Raw genomic sequence first — 18248 nt, 5'->3', positions numbered from 1 at the left:
AGAATGATGGAGTTGTGCAGTTTTCCTCAGGAAACACCCGTTTCAAAATTAGCAGCACCCCAACAAAATATGAATACTTGGCGAAGACTTCACTGAAGAGACCAACACGAGGGCCTCATCCTGTAATCTCTGACAAGGTTTGAGACATCCGTAAAGATTAAAATCTTTCAGTAGTGTTGCTCATCACTTTGCTTAAAGCCCCATGTATGGTGATGTCATAACCTCCTGGCAGATGCAATCAGATATTGGTAGGCATGTGGCCCATTCCATAATTGTGGGTACATTTCAAGCGTTGACTCTGTTAGTCATCGTCAGCTCTGTTATCGTTAAACTGGGCAATCTGATAACAGAACTGGTGATAACAGAGTTGACATTGCTCCACCATTTTATGTCTTAACTCCACCTGCTGACTTCAAACTAGCTACCACACGGCATGTATAAAAACAGAATTTGATGGATTTTAATCATATTATATATATATATTTTTTTTAAAGAGTGAGCGATTCACTCCAATATCACAATAACAGATTTGATGAATAATGAATCTACTGTTGGTGTAAAATCCTCAACATTTTGTTCAAATTAATCATAGAAGAAACATAACGTACCTCACTGCCCTTCTCAAGTTTCCCGCCAGAGGAAGTGATGTCACTCAGTGCAGGTGTCATGTGTATTATTAAAAGTCTTTGTGGATTTCATGCGGTTTTACAATTGAGTTAACAGAGTTGACAAGAACATTGGGATGGATAAAAAAAAAAAAAAAAATATATATATATATATATATATATATATATATATATATATATATATATATATATACATTTTTTTTCGAATGACTGAAATTTCATATAATACAGAAAATAGACTTTCTATGCAATTGATTTTATAACAGTTAATAGAATAAGCTGCAAAAAAACAGATTGTTAGACTGAATCACTTCATGTTTCTTCAAGTTGAATGTATGAATCAGGAGTCGAAGACAGACAATAAAGTGGGGGAGGGGTGGGAGTAATTTAGTTAATGTCTTATGGATAAATTGGGTCTAAAATGAACATCAGGCATCACTGTTGGTGCAAGTTTGTCATAATTTGCATTATTGTTCAAAACCAATTCAATAAAGATTTATTTTGTGGAAAATAACAAAAGGTTTATCTCGAAGATGTGAAATGTACCCTGAATTCTAGAATGACCTGATTCACCCATTTCATGATTCGATTCGATTCACAATATTGGCTTCACAATTCGATTTTCCCATAATATTTAAAAAAAAATAAATGAAGAAATTTTTAACAAAATATTCAATATTTATTTTCCTATATTTTATCAACTGAAATATTTGTCTTATTGAATAATAAATATAATAATAAAAAAGTTTCATTTTCTTAAAAACCAAAAATAATTATTTCTCATAATTCTAAATGTTGAAGTAAAATATAATAGCCTATTAACTAAAATATTTATTTTATTAAAAATGAAAATGTTAATAACAAATAGGCATTTTCTTAATAAACTTTTATGGACCTTTGTACTACCTCCATTTTTCTTCTGTTTTCTTTATCTTTCAGCAGTCTGTACAAATACAGCTCAGATTTCTTATTAAATCTATTTGTAGACAATCACACAACAGCTCTTTTGCATTTTAGACCTGAGTTTTTGTGTTTTCACAGGATTAGAGCTGTGTTACTTCTGCCTAAAATTAAGTCATATACTGTACATTCTCTCTATTTTATGTTATTATACCCTCGGCTGTCTAAACATTGCAATTACAGTGAGGAAAAAGTAAGGGATTACACAGCCTGATAATTAACCGTTATTCCACGAAATCGAGTCGTGCATGAGCTGATAGCCAATGAGGTGTGTAGTGCCGAGTCGGCTATAAGCCATGTATGACGAGATTGAGTGGAATAACTGTTTTATTCTATCCACATTCACTGGACTTTGAGAAACAGAGCAATTTTATTTTTTGCAAATTTGATAAATAAAAACCTTGTACATAACATCCAACAAAATTACTTCCTGGGTGCGATTTGTTGGGGGGGATCATCCCCCCCTCTGGTTTTTATCTCTGCTGAAAAAAAATCCTCGGGGACAACCCCGTCAATAAAACAAACAAACCAAAAAAAAAAGTTGACATGACAGGCATGTTGTGACACAGTTTTCTATGGTCTACATTGCACTCACTTTCAAAATGACCCGAAGTGGCAGCTTTGATGTTCACGAACGTCTAGGGTTGCCAACCGTCCCGTATTGGGCGGGACATCCTGTATTTTGGGTAATTTTAATTTGTCCCGTCAGGGACAGATCCTGCCCCTCACTCCAATGCTGTGGTGTAAATCGCGTAATTGCCGTGAGAAGCACTATTACCGCGAGTCGCGGTCATCTGCGATTTAAAACCATTCACTGTTGCCATATCCTGAATTTTTAAGCTATACTGACAAAATAGGCATCAAATTAAACTAGAGCAGATGGTGCAGCCAGTGGATACAGCCTAACTGTTCGATAAGGATAGCAGATAGCTTAAAAAAAAGCCTTCCGAAACAGGATAGACCTCAGCCTATAGTAGGGGAGCTTTTCTGCCTCACTCCTGCCTTTGTGATGTCTTTCTCTCTTCTTCTTCTGCTATGAAGCATTGCAGAAGGTTCTTAGGGTTTTCAAATGGACAATTAAGCAAATATCAGGGTTTTACAGCTACAGCAAATCTTTTTTCAGTTAATGACATTGCCTTCATAAATATGGCCTGATGAATTATTTGGCCAAAGTTTAAAAGAGAAAAATGAGACAATAATATTAGAATTGTTTGTTATTTTGCATTGTTACTTAAAAATATCCATTAATTGGTCTATTAATTTTTAAAAGCTCTATTTTAGAAATGAATTTGTAGTGGCCTATATTTGAAACCCTCACCTAAAGGCGATTCGGTACTGTAACTATTTTGGGGCGCTGGGGTGCGTGTACAGGGCCTGTACCGGTACTTGTCCGCACCCGGAACAAAGTGTCCCTCATTTGGATATGAGAAAGTTGGCAACCCTACGAACATCCCCAGCAAATAGATACATTGTAGATAATCAGAGTGTGAACGTGGATTTAGCGCCATGAATCACATCCTTACTGATGAGCGCAACAGAATGAATGTATCCACACTGACAGCCTTCTTTTCCTCGCTGTCAATGGGTCAGACGTGCGTTCCTTCCCTGCTGAGAAATTCGCAGAAATGTGGATTAAAGAAGGGCGAAACGTGGCGGATAGCGCACCGACGGGAAAGCAGAAAAGGGCACATAAACTGCGCCATCAGAGCAAACTGTTCATTTAGTATTCATGTATTTTAGTGATTTTCGAGTCACTGTCCATTTAATCCGGAGGGAGAGAAACATCACAGCAAGCATCAAGCAATGCGAACTTTGTTGTGTGTTAGTGTTCGTGTATTTAGTCAGAGAGACAGGAAGATGAATTTACTATCTCTGGTTTAGTGTTCGTTTTCATTTAGTGTTATTCATTTGATATCATCGGATGTTATTGAGCTGTTAGCCTACTGTTACCTTAATTTTGTGACGTTTCATGATTTAAAAAAAAAAACATCCCCCCTTCTGTTTTTTTGACAAATCGCACCCTGATTACTTCCACTTAGAATGTAAACAAACCGGCAAAATGACAGTAGCAATTTGTGAAAAATGCTCGAATAATAATTCTTGAAAAATAAAAAATGAAATAAAATGTTCTTACCATCAAATACTTTCATTCCATATTTTTTTGTTTTGCTTTTTTTCGTATTATTTGGGGTTTTGTTTTCAAGTAGCATTTTTTTTTTTTTTTTTAGATATTTTTTGGGCTTTTTTCACCTTTATTGGATAGGACAGTGTAGAGACAGGAAATGAGTGGGGGAGCAAGACGGGGAGGGATCGGGAAATGACCTCGGGTCGGAATCGAACCTGGGTCCCTGGATTTATGGTATGGCGCCTTATCCACCTGAGCTACAACGCCCTCCCCAAGTAGCATTTTTATTTTGTCCTCGGTTGGTTCAGCAACACGCTCTGCCATTTTGTTTTTCTCTACTCACGGTATATGAGCTGATAGCCTAGTAGTAAAGTAGCCAATCAGAGCATGTGATTGCTCATATCCAGTGAATGTGGGTAGAATAAATAATTGTGATTCTTGTTTTTTTTTTCCCCCCTTGATTTGACTTCTTGTAAATGTCTATTGCAATTTATCATCGCATGATACATTATTACATGCCTAGATATTTGGGGTTAAATATTTTGGTACTTGACAGCATTCATGATGGCATCCATTTTCACAAGACCATTAGCTATAAAACAAGCTCAAATCAGCAGTCATCCACAACTGTATTTAGTAGGTATGTATTTATTTTTAAGTATCTTTTCAGGGTATCAATTATTTTGTCACACATTTGTTGTTATTTATTGTTTGAAGAAAGGAATCGTTTGGAAAATTTGCAATTTCACCAAGAAGAAGAAGAAGAAGAAGAAGCATGTTTACAGCATTGTACACACTCGTTTTTTTCTACTTTCTCATGAATGCCTCCACCTACTTTGTTGTCGCTAAATAGCACAATGGAAAATGTTATTGCAAGGAAAATGAGGAGCAGATACATGAAGAGTGTGTCCTGGGAAAAACATCACTCCTATGCTTGGAGGAGGAGGAGTGCCAGTACATTATAAGCTTCCCACAGAACACTGTAAAAGAAACATGCCTCATTTTATTCCCTCGGTTCAAAAACAGACACTCCGAGTCACCGTGTCTTCCTCACTGTTGTGCAAATAAAAGCTGCTCTGCTCAGCATTTCCTCTGCACTATCCCTGATGCTGTGTATCTCATCTCATACATGCACTGAGCTCCCGGTTTGGATTTACCATCATCACACATGGATAAGTACAATCGATTCCCCAGGGTCCTTGATATTATCGATTGTACGTGTACTGTCAGAGCAGAGTCATATTTATAGTACATTCTTGATTCCTGAAACCTCTCATAGAGATGCAGTTTTACATTGTTGGTTATTAAGACAATGTTATCCACGACACACATGGCTTGTTATTACATCATACACCTCAGAACTTCTGAATTCTTGATTCTGATTGGTTAGAAAGTGTTTATTTTTTTATACATATACAGTACTGCGCAAAAGTCTTAAGCACCCTATTTTTTCATACAAACTTTGTTATAGATTTCTATTTTATGATTTCTACATTATTGAGTCGGTACAAAAACATTTTAGAGTTCCAAACGTTTGTTTTTTTTCCAACACAAAATTAAATGTTACAGAAAAAAAACAGTTTGTATCTGAGCAGCATATTACATAAGAGAGCACTTTTCAGATTAAAAAAGAAAACATAATGAAGGCTACTGGGTTTTGGTGCAAAATTAAAAAGCAAGTGTGACAAAGTGTCCAGAAGAACTGTGGCTGGTTCTGTAAGATGCTTAGTAAAACCTACAGCTCATTTCCTTATAAAACTGCACTCATTGTACCCGAGACTGCTATTTTTTTGAAAGCAAAGGGTCATCTCACACCAAATATTGCCTTTTTTCATGTATTATGGCTTACTGTTTAAAGTATTTTTTTTAATGTTGAAACATTTCATTTCATTATTGTTTAAGCCATTTTTGGTCTACAGCATTTTTTTTTTTTACATGTGCCTAAGACTTTTGCACAAGACTGTATATAAAAGAGCTACGAATATAAACATACTTTAAAAAAGTGTGTAATCTTGGTATTGTGATATTTTCCTTGACAAGGTGTTTAAAAGTCTTCAGGTCACATGAGAAAGAGAAACAAAGAGAGTCTTGTGAGGGATACTCAGTATACAGTATTATTCTATCCACATTCACTGGATATGAGCAATCGTGTGCTCTGATTGGTTACTCTACTACTAGGCTATCAACTCATATGAGTAGAGAAAAACAAAATGGTGGTGTGTTTTGCTGAACCAACCGAGGACGCAATAAAAACGCTACTCGAAAAAATATATATACAAAAAAGGAACAAAATATGGAATGGAAGTATTTGATGGTAAGAACGTAACTTTTTTTCACAAATTGCTACTGTCATTTCACCGGTTTGGTTACATTCTAAGCAGAAATTATTTTGTCGGACATTTTGTATCAAGTTTTTATTTATCAAATTTGCAAAAAATAAAAATGCTCTGTTTCTCAAAATCCAGTGAATGTGGATAGACTAAAGCAGTTATTCCACTCAATCTCATCATGCATGTCTTGTAGCCAACTCGGTGCTACGCGCCTCATCGGCTATCAGCTCATGTACGACTCGATTTCATGGAATCTGTTACATATAAGGCAAATAATTCACAGATTACAAATAATGTTATTTATGAAAGAAAATAAATGTAGTATATTATAATGTGATATGTGATGCACCTTGCTGTGATGAACACTTTGTGAGCAATTCAACCATGAAAAAGGGATGTGAATTTGTGTCAGTTGGACAGACTCTAAGGTAGGGCTGTGCGATATGGGAAAAAATGAATATCCCGATACGTTTTCTCCATTTCACGATATACATCTCGATATATTTAAATCTCCTCTAAAGGACCCCATGAAATCTAACTTTTACTCTTTACTGTTTTCACTACAATCCCTGCAGATTAAATAACATTCTTGGTTAACTTTACAGGTGGTTTTCAACAACACATTTTAAATTGTCATGTTCGTGATTAATCACAATTGAATTGAAATAAGACTATTTTTATTCAACAAAGATGTGGCACAAACTGCAAAAACAATCTTGAAAATTGCAACAAAGGGTCAATACAATACAGAGCTGCTCAGAGCTCAAACCAATAAAGTGCAAGCTCAACACTGAGAAAGACATTTAGCCTAAATAAGAAAAGTGCTCTTTCATTAAATTATTTTAAAAAATAGATCTCCAAGCTATTAACCTGACTACTGAGAACCACTGGAATATTCACAATAGAGAGAGAGATTGAGGGAGAGAAGAGAGAGATCTGCAAAACATCATTTTTCTCTTTGCACACTTTTGAACTGAATGTTTTCTGGCTCTGCCTCTCAGATGTGTATAATTCCGGCTGCTGCCTTTCGTGATGACAGGTTTTTTTTTTTTTGCACACTTTACAAACTGGCATTTGCTGTTCCACGTCCTCCTCGCGATATCCAAAAAAATGCCAGATGACTGACCCCTTACTAGTTCTTTTAGGAACCAATTCGTCCGCTTCCATTTTTAATTTGTCGCTGAAATTGCCAGAGCTTACACGGTAGCCTATGCAGCACCAGCGATTGCACGAACTGAGTCAGCGCTGTAAACCGGAACTACGAAATCTTGCCAGATACTGCTGACGTTTTCCAGCCCAAAATATGTTAAAAACCTGCCAAAACGCACTTAAAGCCGCCCAATCTGGCAACACAACCGAAACTAGAAAATCTTCCCGGAAGTTCCTTTCAGCACCGAGATGTCGCCCGGGATTGGTTGGCGAGTGCGTGACGTTATTGTTTTCTTTACCCTTAGGCAGCCTCTCACGTTACTGCCTGAGGGACAGGGAGAAAAACACCAGGAAATGTTTTAAACAAACACGAAACGAACGCAAGTCAGAAGATGACCATAAAATACTCGATAGTTACGATATAATAATTTTATGTATCGCACACAGAATTTTCGGCAATATATCGAGTATGTTCGATATATCGCACAGCCCTGCTCTAAGGGTTAATAAAAAATGTTCAGGCTGCATCAAAGCAATTATTTAACAGTTATTCCATGAAATCGAGCCATACATGAACTGATAGCTGATTAAGCGCGTAGCGCAAGTTGTCTATCAGCCATGTATGACGAGATTGAGTGGAATAATTGTTTTATTCTATCCACATTCACTGGATTTTGAGAAACAGAGCATTTTTATTTTTATTTTTTCAAATTCGATAAATAAAAATGAAATAAAAAATGTCCGACAAAATCATTTCTGCTTAGAATGTAAACAAACCAGTGAAATGACAGTAGCAATTTGTGAAAAATGCAATAATAATAATAATTATTATTGAAAAGTAAAAAATATATGTTCTTACCATCAAATACTTTTTATTCCATATTTTGTTGCTTTTTGTGTGTGTGTGGGGGGGGGTTCTTCATCTTCTTCTTCTTTCGTTTTTTTTTTGGTGGTTGGCAAACCAACTTAAAGGTCCATTACCGCCACTAACTGGGCTGGAGTATAGAACGGGTGATATTAGGTGGAAAAAACAAACAAACCCTATATTCTTTTAGCTATTTATGTTACTTGTAAATACTTGATAACAATTTTTCAGGTTTTGTTTTCAAGTAGAGGTTCTTATTTCATCCTTGGTTGGTTCAGCAACACACTCGGCCATTTTGTTTTTCTCTACTCACGGTATATGAGCTGATAGCCTAGTAGTAGGGTAGCCAATCAGAGCACGGGATTGCTCATATCTAGTGAATGTGGATAGAATAATTTCCTATAACAATATTATAAGAAAGCCAAAGTGTTTTATTCCTTATGTATATTACACCAGTAAATTTAACACTCCTCCTTCCTTTTTAGTGAGATAACACTCACTGTGACTGAATTGTGATTGATTGATTGATTGATTGATTGATTGATTGATTGATTGATTGATTCATATTCAAAAGCATTCAGGTTGATTGACATGTCCAGTGAAGGGGAGCAAAACAGCTATCAGAAAGTCACTGTATTCTTTTTGGCATGTTGTGTTTGCAGAATATAGCCATGGACCTTGGATGTCACTGTGACATTTCAGTGGAAACAATACAATGAATAGTGCAGGCAGAAGCTGAACCGCATGTACTCTGGTTCCTTCCTTTTTTCCCTCTGGACCTGCCAGAGACAACACTGCTGCATGATCCTGAAGTTCTACTCCTGACTTTTTTTTTTCATTTTCATCCTTCTTCACTTAGTGTTACTTGCACTTTGCCCTCGTTCCTACCACATAGGTAATCTCACATGGTTATTTTAGGAACATCCCAAGAACTGCTGCTCTGATTATGCTCACGAATCATCTCAAGACTCTTATTCCCAATATGATCATACTAAGAATTGTATATATCGTCATCATAATCCAGCCAACAGGTGATGAGCTTATGCTATCATCCGTTGTCCATCATCCATCTGTCGTTGTCCACATTTCACAAAAATTGCTTCTTCTACCTCAATTCTTCACTGATTTTTATTCTTTTTGGCAGGAAGGTAGGTCTGCCTGGGGTGCATATAGCTTCTACCCAAATTTACATAACTGCAATTAATAATGAAGATATGGAGTAATTAATCAAGCCCTAACGAGCAGTTTCCAGACAAATCGCTTCTTCTCCCTCAGTTCTTCATTGATTTTCATTCTTTCTGACATGAAGGTGGGGCACCTAGGTTGCATATAACTTCTACCCAGATTTGCTTAATTACAATTATGAATGAAGTTATGGACTAATTAAGCCTTAATGAGCAGTTCAACAAAAATTGCTTCTTCTCAGTCAATTCCTCACCGTTTTGGATTCTTTCTGGCAAATAGGTCGGTATTCCTACGGTGGATATAGTTTATATAGCTTGCAACATTTATTGCGCAAGGTGGCCCACTTTAGATCATTCCTTCTGGACTAAACAGGGACGGATTGAGCTACGCCGTCATTGACGGTCTCGTTGTTCTGTCTCAAAGAGTTTTTTTTTTTCCTTGCTACTCTTGTCTTTGGCTTACTCATTTATGATTTAGCTCAAGATCCAGTTTCTGTGAAGCTACTTTGTGATGAAATCTAAAAGAAATCTAAAGAAAAAAGATGAATTATTTTCTTAAGTCAAAATACACCACAATATTGCCATTTACACCATGTAAAGCTATGTTGTTACCACTTCACATTCCTCAACAAAAAGCCTTTCAAATGGTGTCAAAGGGGAACGAGTTCCTGTAAAGACTATAGTGGAATCAGGTGTAGAGCATACTTGAGGTTGATCCATTGCACTCACTGTTTTCTCCAGGCTCTGGCTGTGAAGATGAGAGGATCTCACTCTTCACTGGGTTTGGGAGCAAGTTTGTTATCTACTTTTTATTGTGTTACATCAGTACTTTCTTTCTTCTTACCTTCCAGCACTTTCTAGACATCCTCCATCCCTCGTGTCTATAATAGATCTGTTGAAATTGTTAGTTAAAATACAAAGTATAGATATGTAAATTTTCAGGCACACCTTCACTTCCCCTGCTGCCATCCGAAAGTGCTTTTCTTTCCTTTTTTTTGCACTGTACAGCAGTTTTGAGATTGCAAGTGGGCTTGAACTCACATTTCAGGCTCACTTGACTTCATCAATTCAAGGAGGCCTGGTGACAGTTTGCTTAAAATGGGCTTATGTGTTGCATACAAGTAGATGAGTAAAGGGTGATGGTGAATATCATTGACTGGGAAGATGCTATTTATCCTATTTATATGCATTTTTTTTCCACTTCAGAATGTGCTTGCTTGAAATTTTCTTTTGGACATGCCATTATTGCCTTTGCGATTTATAATGGCTCTCGACTCAGGATGTTGATTCTACACTGTACATGGTAAAGTACTACTGAACTGAAAATGCAAAGGTCTTTTGGAAACAATGTGGATATGAATCAATTAACTGTGACTTTTGAATTTGACATTTGGAAAGGTTTTTCGGGTTTGTTTTCTCTTGTGTGTGCGCAACTGTTCCATGTTAATCTTTGCTTTAACCCACCTAGACCATTTAGTACACTTCAAAATAAAGTCCAGCCAGCCAGCCATTTATTATCTACACCACTTATTCATCAGGGTCACAGGAGAAGCTGGAGCCAATCCCAGCTGACTTCAAGCGGGAGGCAGGGTACAGCCTGTACAGGTCACTAATCTATCTCAGGGCTAACACAGAAATGAACAACAATTAAAGGAAATATCTCACAAATAAACAAATTGAGCCAAAAGTCGGTCTTTATGTCTGTCCTTTATAAAAATCTCCATGTTGAATTTGTTCTTAATGATGTAACCACAAACAGGACAAAATTAAACAGGACTTTTTTCTTTTTTTTTTTTGTCAGGGAGGCCGCCATAACTCCATCGTGTGTGATGTCATTTCCCGCGAGCACAGCGGAGGTGTACAAGTGCATGCTATACTAGACTATAGTATAATATTATGGTCTAGCGTGACTTCTCGGTCAATTTGTTTGCATTTCTGCACAAAAGTTATGGCAATGCAGTATTAGAAAAGGAATCAAAATAAAGTAGGGGCTAGTTTATTGCCTGTTTATTCAAAAAAAAAGAGAGAAATATTTACCTGTTTATCTTCCATCTGTTTGATGCGTGACACAGCGGTATGCTGTCGTGCTGCCAGCGTCGGTGTTTTGTGGTGAAACAAAGTCGGAATTGCATCTGGCTTCAGCTGTCGTTTCTGCCTCGTGTCTCACTTCTTCCCAGTGATTTTTTCATCCAAGTCCTCCACAAAATAATCTTCTGGAAAATGCTTGCTGCACAATTTGCTGTGTTTTCCAGGAGTAAAGTTTTTTGTCACTTTACTTGATGAACCCACTCGAACAAAAGTCTTAGATCCAGGATGGAATGAAGAAGACGTGCGGAATCCTATGTCACACAGCACCACCCTCATTTTCATCTCCTAATACATCCATCCAATATATCTGGCTAATCCAGTATGGCCGTGCCTGGGGAAATGGCCCAACGGATTGATGTTACAACTTTAACATGTTTTTTAAAGGAGAACTAAAGGCAATTTTTTACTATCAAAATATCTATTTATCTCATTTTATTAAATGTAGGAATGCATTTTTGATCGCTATTTTGTTACTGCTATAGCAAGTTATGAGCGTTTGAAATATGCTATGTAATATATCAGTTCATATGTCAAAGCAATGGCTGTAAATGAGATGCGTTGAGACCTGTGCGAGACATCGTAGGACGGAAGTAAAACGTACAGCGGAAGTCAAAGTGACCAACATCTGTTAAACTCGTTTTTGTGCAATATTTTGTTTGGAAAACAGTTTTCAAAATGGCAGCACTGACACTTGGCTGACACTTCACGTTTCGAAGTCTTGCGCAAGTCTTGTGAAGATTGCGTGGATAAGTGACCCCTGCCATGGACCAAATGAACTAACTTCAACACGGCTAAAAACCGAAGAGGTCAATAAGTATAATATTTAATTGCAATTAGTTGCCAATACGAGCCACAATATAAGGTTACTAAAACCAAGAACATAATTGAATAACATGTTATTTAAGAAATAAAGCAAGTTTAAAAATGACTTTGGTTCTCCTTTAAGCTAAAGTCTGCTTTTTTTGTTTGTTTTTTTCGTCTAGAACATCTTGTATTAATGTATAATGATGGTATTTCATAACCCCGTAATTTCAGGATTTCCTGGTTAATTGCTTTAACACTGACATTCACACCGATAGGTAATTTAGAATAGCCAGCTGACCTAATCCACATGCCTTTGGACTGTGGGAGGAAACCAGAGCACCTGGAGGAAACCCACGCAGACACAAGGAGAACATGCAAACTCTACACTAGTTGGCCATGAGATTCGAACCCAGAACCTTCTTGCTGTGAGGCGACACTTCAATTCACAATTCAATCATTATACTTGTGTTCAGACGTCAGGGTAATTCATAAGCTTCAGTCCACCTGCTAGCATGTTTTTTGGAGGAAACTGTAGAACCCAGAGGAAACCCACACTGAAAACTCCAGACAAATAGCACAGAATTGAACCTGAGACCATGAAGCTACAGGATAATGCAAGAACGTGATTGTGAATATGATGCTGAATGGTCTCGTGATATGTATGATTGTAGAAACAGAGAATTAGTGTATTCATTAATATACCATTTAACATATTTACATTTTACATAGCAGCCTTGTACGTTAACTGTATCAACTTGTTCTCTGTAGGTGGATGTATAACATTGGGATGACTCTTTTCTTCACTTTAGGTTACAGAAACAAGGACGGGCCCTCTAGGATGCAGTAACTATGACAACCTCGATTCTGTCAGTTCGGTTCTAGTTCAGAGTCCTGAGAACAAGATTTATTTACAAGGTATTACATTCATAATTGAATGGCTACACTTCTTTATCAGACTGTCACATGAAAATGTGTCTATTTTGAAGACAACAGAGAGTATCAAGCAGAAAATAGCTTACATTCGAACTTTTACACTGATTGAAATCTTAGATTTGAAAGTTACAATATTATACATTTTAATATGCATTTTAACCCCCACCCCTCAAAAAAAAACAACAAAAAACACATTTTCACTGTATCTCAACTCATGTAACACCGAAAAAACAAACAAACAAAAAAAAACGATGGGCCCTTAGGATTGATTTGAGAACCCATGCTCTGAATAAGCTGACATTTGTTTACTTGTTTAGTTTCTCCCACAAATGTGGATGGAACATAGCCCAGGATTCTGGTCCTTAATGAAAGGCACTTATGTCCTTCCCTCAGGGCTTCAGGCTATTCTGCCTCGGTACCTGAAGAGTCGATTTGTCCAGGCAGCCCTTAGCTACATCAGCTGCCACTCCGAGGGCCAATTTAGGTGCAGGGACAATGACTGCTGGTGCGAGTGCGGTGTGGATTTCCCCCAGTGCAACTGTCCTAGTGAGAACCTGGAGGCCATGCAGGACAGCCTGAGGCACATCAGTGAATCTTGGGCCCAAGCCAACCATGAGTTTGAGGAATCAGGTAAGCCTCTAGATTCAATTAATCAGTCTATGCAAGTCTTCTAGCCACAAGATAAAGGAATACATAATACAGCGTGCTGTTATAGCTGATTACACACATTTGCAAGTGTGTTTTGAATGGAACGTTTTACAATATTTTACAGTTTTGCTGAAAAACTCAGTAATTCTGAAATCTTAAAAATAGCCTCAATGAGCCTCATACCAGCCACTTTTGTTGTGTGTGAGTTTGAAATCCGGTCAATCCTGTAGGAGGAGTAGCGATTTTTGTGAAATTTTTGTGCATATCACCCCTGTGTAGCCTTTTCTATGGCAGGTGGCACCAACTGGTGAACAGTTCTTGTTGGAATATGTCTTTAGAGTCATCTGGGTGGAACTTCAGTGAAAACATCCAAGCAGTTTACGAACAGTAGTGTTTGATGTGACGAGTCACCCAAAATTTTCAAACGCCCATAAAATATTAAATATGACAGTTGGTGCCACCATCTTGACAATTTTTACAGGGATGTGATTTGGGGCTGGTGAAATTATCTGAAAATTTTAGCCGGGGGTCTGGGGGCCGCAGGCCCCCAGCTGGTCCAGGGCAGCACCCTGGTGGGGGGACAAGGGGGGAAGCCCCCCGAAGCTCCTGGGTTTTGGGGTTTTCTGACTTAAAAATTGTACTAAAATGGCAAGCAAACACACAAGAAAAAACTTGTCATGATTAACAAATTCAAGCCAATTTAATGGTCAACATGCAACTCTGACACACACACACTCTCGCTCACTCTCTCGCTCACTCGCTCGCGCGCGCGCGCACACGCTCTCTCACTCGCGCTCTCTCTCTCACGCGCGCACTCTCTCACTCGTGCTCTCTCGCGCACTCTCTCTCTCGCGCGTTCTCTCTCTCACTCGCGCTTTCTCGCGCGCGTTCTCTCTCTCTCACTCGCGCGCGCACTCTCTCACACACACTCTCACTCACTCACACACACACACACACTCTCTCTCATACACACTCTCACTCACCCCCCCCCCCCCCCAAAGAACCAGCGCGGCAGGGCCCGCTAGCCCCGCGCCTTGGGACGTAATTTGCCCCGAGGCGAGCCACGGCGCTCCGCTTAGGTTTCGTTTCTATCCCGGGCTCCAACCCGACTTTGGACGCTCGTAGCTCGGGCAGGGGAGGTCACAGTATCCCCAAACTTGACAGCCAGAGACCTCTGCCCTCTCCCCAAAGAACGAAATCGCTGAACAAATGTCTCACAGTCTCATGTCCAACGTCTGTAGCAACCTCTTTCTCCAACCATTCCCAGCGGAACTTGTTTTTCACTATTCTGTCGATTTCTTTAACGCGATTTGCATCTTTACGCTCGATCACGGAGGCTGCCATCTTTCAACTCTGTTTGAAGCGAGCTTACGTACAGCTATCTAACAAGCGCGTTCATTGGTTGTTACAGAGCGATGGGCCAATCACGTACCTCGTTTCATCTCAATGACGTAATTGCGTCAATGAGATGAAACGAGGTACATGATTGGCCCATCGCTCTGTAACAACCAATGAATGCGCTCGCTTCAAACAAAGAGTTGAAAGGTGGCAGCCTCCATGATCGAGGCGTAAAGATGCAAATCCGAGGCTGCCATCTTTCAAACAAAGTCGGAACGAATAGGATACGAATGTGGATTTGAGGGAAAAATCGGAAACATTTTTTTTCCCAAGTTTTGAGGTGAAAAAAGCGGAATTCCGTGAATTCGCAGAAAAATAACATCCCTGTTTTTATACATCCCAACCTGGGGAACATTGTCTATGAGTTTGATCAAAATCCAATCAGACCTGTATGAGGAGTAGTGACTTTTGTAAATTACGGACAGACGATGGACGGATGACGTTTGATCGCAGAAAGTTCATCCGGCCTAGCCTATGGCCAGATGAGCTAAAAATGAAATAAATATACACTCACTGTCCATTTTAACAGGAACTTGTTGTTGATTCTAAGATTCCTGTTCTTAGCTGCAGGACTGGAACCCAATGTGGTCTTCTGCTGTTGCATGCTGAGATGCTTTTCTGATCATCACGGTTGTAAAGAGTTGCTATGAGTTGCTATATCCTTCCTGCCAGCTCAAACCAATCTCGCCATTTTCCTCTGACCTCTCTTATCAACAAGGCGTTTGTTTCCACCCACAGAACTGTTGCTCACTCACTCGATGTTTTTTGTTTTTTTCGCACCATTCTGTGTAAACTCTAGAGACTGTTGTGTGTGAAAACCCCAGGAGATCAGCAGTTTCTGAAATATCAAACCAATCCATCTGACTCAAACCAACACCCATGCTGCAGTGAAAGAAAGTCACCCTTTGAGATCACAATTTTTCCCATTCTGATGTTTGAATGGGGTGGCACGGTGGTGTAGTGGTTAGCGCTGTTGCCTCACAGCAAGAAGGTCCGGGTTCGAGCCCCGTGGCCGGCAAGGGCCTTTCTGTGCGGAGTTTGCATGTTCTCCCCGTGTCCGCGTGGGTTTCCTCCGGGTGCTCCAGTTTCCCCCACAGTCCAAAGACATGCAGGTTAGGTTAACTGGTGACTCTAAATTGACCGTAGGTGTGAATGTGAGTGTGAATGGTTGTCTGTGTCTATGTGTCAGCCCTGTGATGACCTGGCGACTTGTCCAGGGTGTACCCCGCCTTTCGCCCATAGTCAGCTGGGATAGGCTCCAGCTTGCCTGCGACCCTGTAGAACAGGATAAAGCGGCTAGAGATAATGAGATGAGATTTTTGAATGACATGAACATTAACCAAAGCTCTTGATTTGTATCTGCATGATTTGATACATTGTGCTGCTGTCAAGGGATTGACTGATTAGAGAACTGCATAAAACAGCAGGTGGATGTATGGGTGTATCTAATAAAGTGGCCAGTGAGTGTATATTTCAGGGTCGAAAGTGTGCTTCCTCTCTGATGTTTTAATTGGAAAAGGAAAATACAACCTTCATGCACCTTTAAGTTCCACAGAATTCCAAAAATGCTCAAAATGAAATGAAAGAATGCATAGTAACATAAGGTGAAAGGGTGTTAAAGGGTTTACGCTCAGTTTAATGTTGAGATTGTTATAGAACAGATTTAACGGCTTGTAGCTTTCTGAATTGCACTTGAAAATAAATGCTTGATTTGTATCTGCACGATTTTATGCATTGTGCTGCTGTCAAGGAATTAGATGATAAGATAACTACATTTATAATACATAGGGCCAAATTACTCAATTCTGATTGGTGAATCAAGCAGGGCTTTTTTCCTTAATATGGGGCTGTATTTCTGAAATGCTATTGGCTAGTTTGTTGCTTGGTTACGGTTACAAAAATTAGCAAATTTTGTCAACAAAATGGCTGACTCTGCTGACTTAGCAATGCCGCGTTTTGCTATTTGAAAAGAAATGATAAACCAATTGAAAACTGCAAGCGAAAATGAAAATACCAAAAAAAGTATGAATTTTTGGCTTTCTGTGTTTAAGAAATGGGCAGCAGAAAGACAAATAAACGACTCTCTAGTGGCATATGAATGCTGTGAGTTAGACAAGGTGCTATCGCAGTTTTATGCAGAAGTGAGGAAAGAAAATGGGGAAAACTACGAACTAGACTCTCTTAAAGTAATGCAGGCAGCATTAGATCAGCATCTGAGACAAGAGAAATATCCAGGATCAATCCTGAAAAATGTTAAAATCCTGTCCAAAATCCTCGTGTCGTGTCGCCGTGTGATGATGAAAGACGCTTTAGAAACTGATTCAAATGTGCAAGATAGTCTTGTGCCCTGATTGGTTTAGTTATAATACATTGGGCCAAATGACTCAATTCTGATTGGTCAATCAAGGAGGGCTTTTTTCCTTAACACGGGGCCGTATTTCTGAAATGCTGTTGGCTAGTTTGTTGGAATGGGTAAAAACCCAAACAAGTCCAAAAGCCTGACGAAACAAGAAGAAGATATTCTGTGGAAATGCGGTCCTCGTGTCGTGCCAGAATTGAGTAATTTGGCCCTATGTATTATAAACAAGTAATCTTATGGTTCCTCGTAAAATTAAGGCTCAATTTCATTCGCGATTTCAAAGTTTTGAATTTTCAAAACTTCGAAATCACTTGTGAAATTAATCCTTAATTTTACTTGGCCCCATATGATTACCTATACAAAACAGCAGGTGGGTGGATAGGTGTTCCTAATAAGGTGGCCGGTGAGTGTAAATAAATGTGTTCTACATAGAAGATATGTCGGTTACAGTGGATATAAAAAGTGTACACATCCCATTAAAATGATAGGTTTTTCTGATGTAAAAAAATGAGACCACGATAAATAATTTCAAAACTTTTCCCACCTTTAATGTGACCTATAACCTGTACAATTCAATTGAAAAACAAACAAATCTGTTTGGGGGAAAAAATAAAAAACGTACAATGAGCTGGTTGCATAAGTGTGCACACCCTTAAATGAATACTTTGTTGAAGCACCTTTTGATTTAATTACAGCATTCAGTCTTTTTGGGTTCACACCTGCCATCAATTAAAATTACTCTGATTAACCCCAAATAAAGTTCAGGCATTTATTCAGTT

The 18248-nt window shown here is 38.6% G+C and overlaps 1 protein-coding gene across 1 annotated transcript in view; it reads left to right on the top strand.

The window, feature by feature from the left end:
• Nucleotides 1–18248, top strand: part of brinp3a.1 (bone morphogenetic protein/retinoic acid inducible neural-specific 3a, tandem duplicate 1) — a 141225-nt gene that overhangs the window by 97647 nt on the left and 25330 nt on the right. Inside the window, exons 4-5 of the mRNA XM_060918361.1 lie at nucleotides 12941–13046; nucleotides 13458–13694. Coding sequence (XP_060774344.1) covers nucleotides 12941–13046; nucleotides 13458–13694 — 343 coding nt within the window. The remainder of the gene's footprint in view (nucleotides 1–12940; nucleotides 13047–13457; nucleotides 13695–18248) is intronic.

The sequence above is a fragment of the Neoarius graeffei genome, chromosome 4 (genome assembly GCF_027579695.1).
Source record: "Neoarius graeffei isolate fNeoGra1 chromosome 4, fNeoGra1.pri, whole genome shotgun sequence".
Classification (NCBI taxonomy): Eukaryota; Metazoa; Chordata; class Actinopteri; order Siluriformes; family Ariidae; genus Neoarius; species Neoarius graeffei.
Note: the sequence above shows the minus strand (reverse complement) of the source record. Positions and strands in the feature narration are given on the sequence as shown.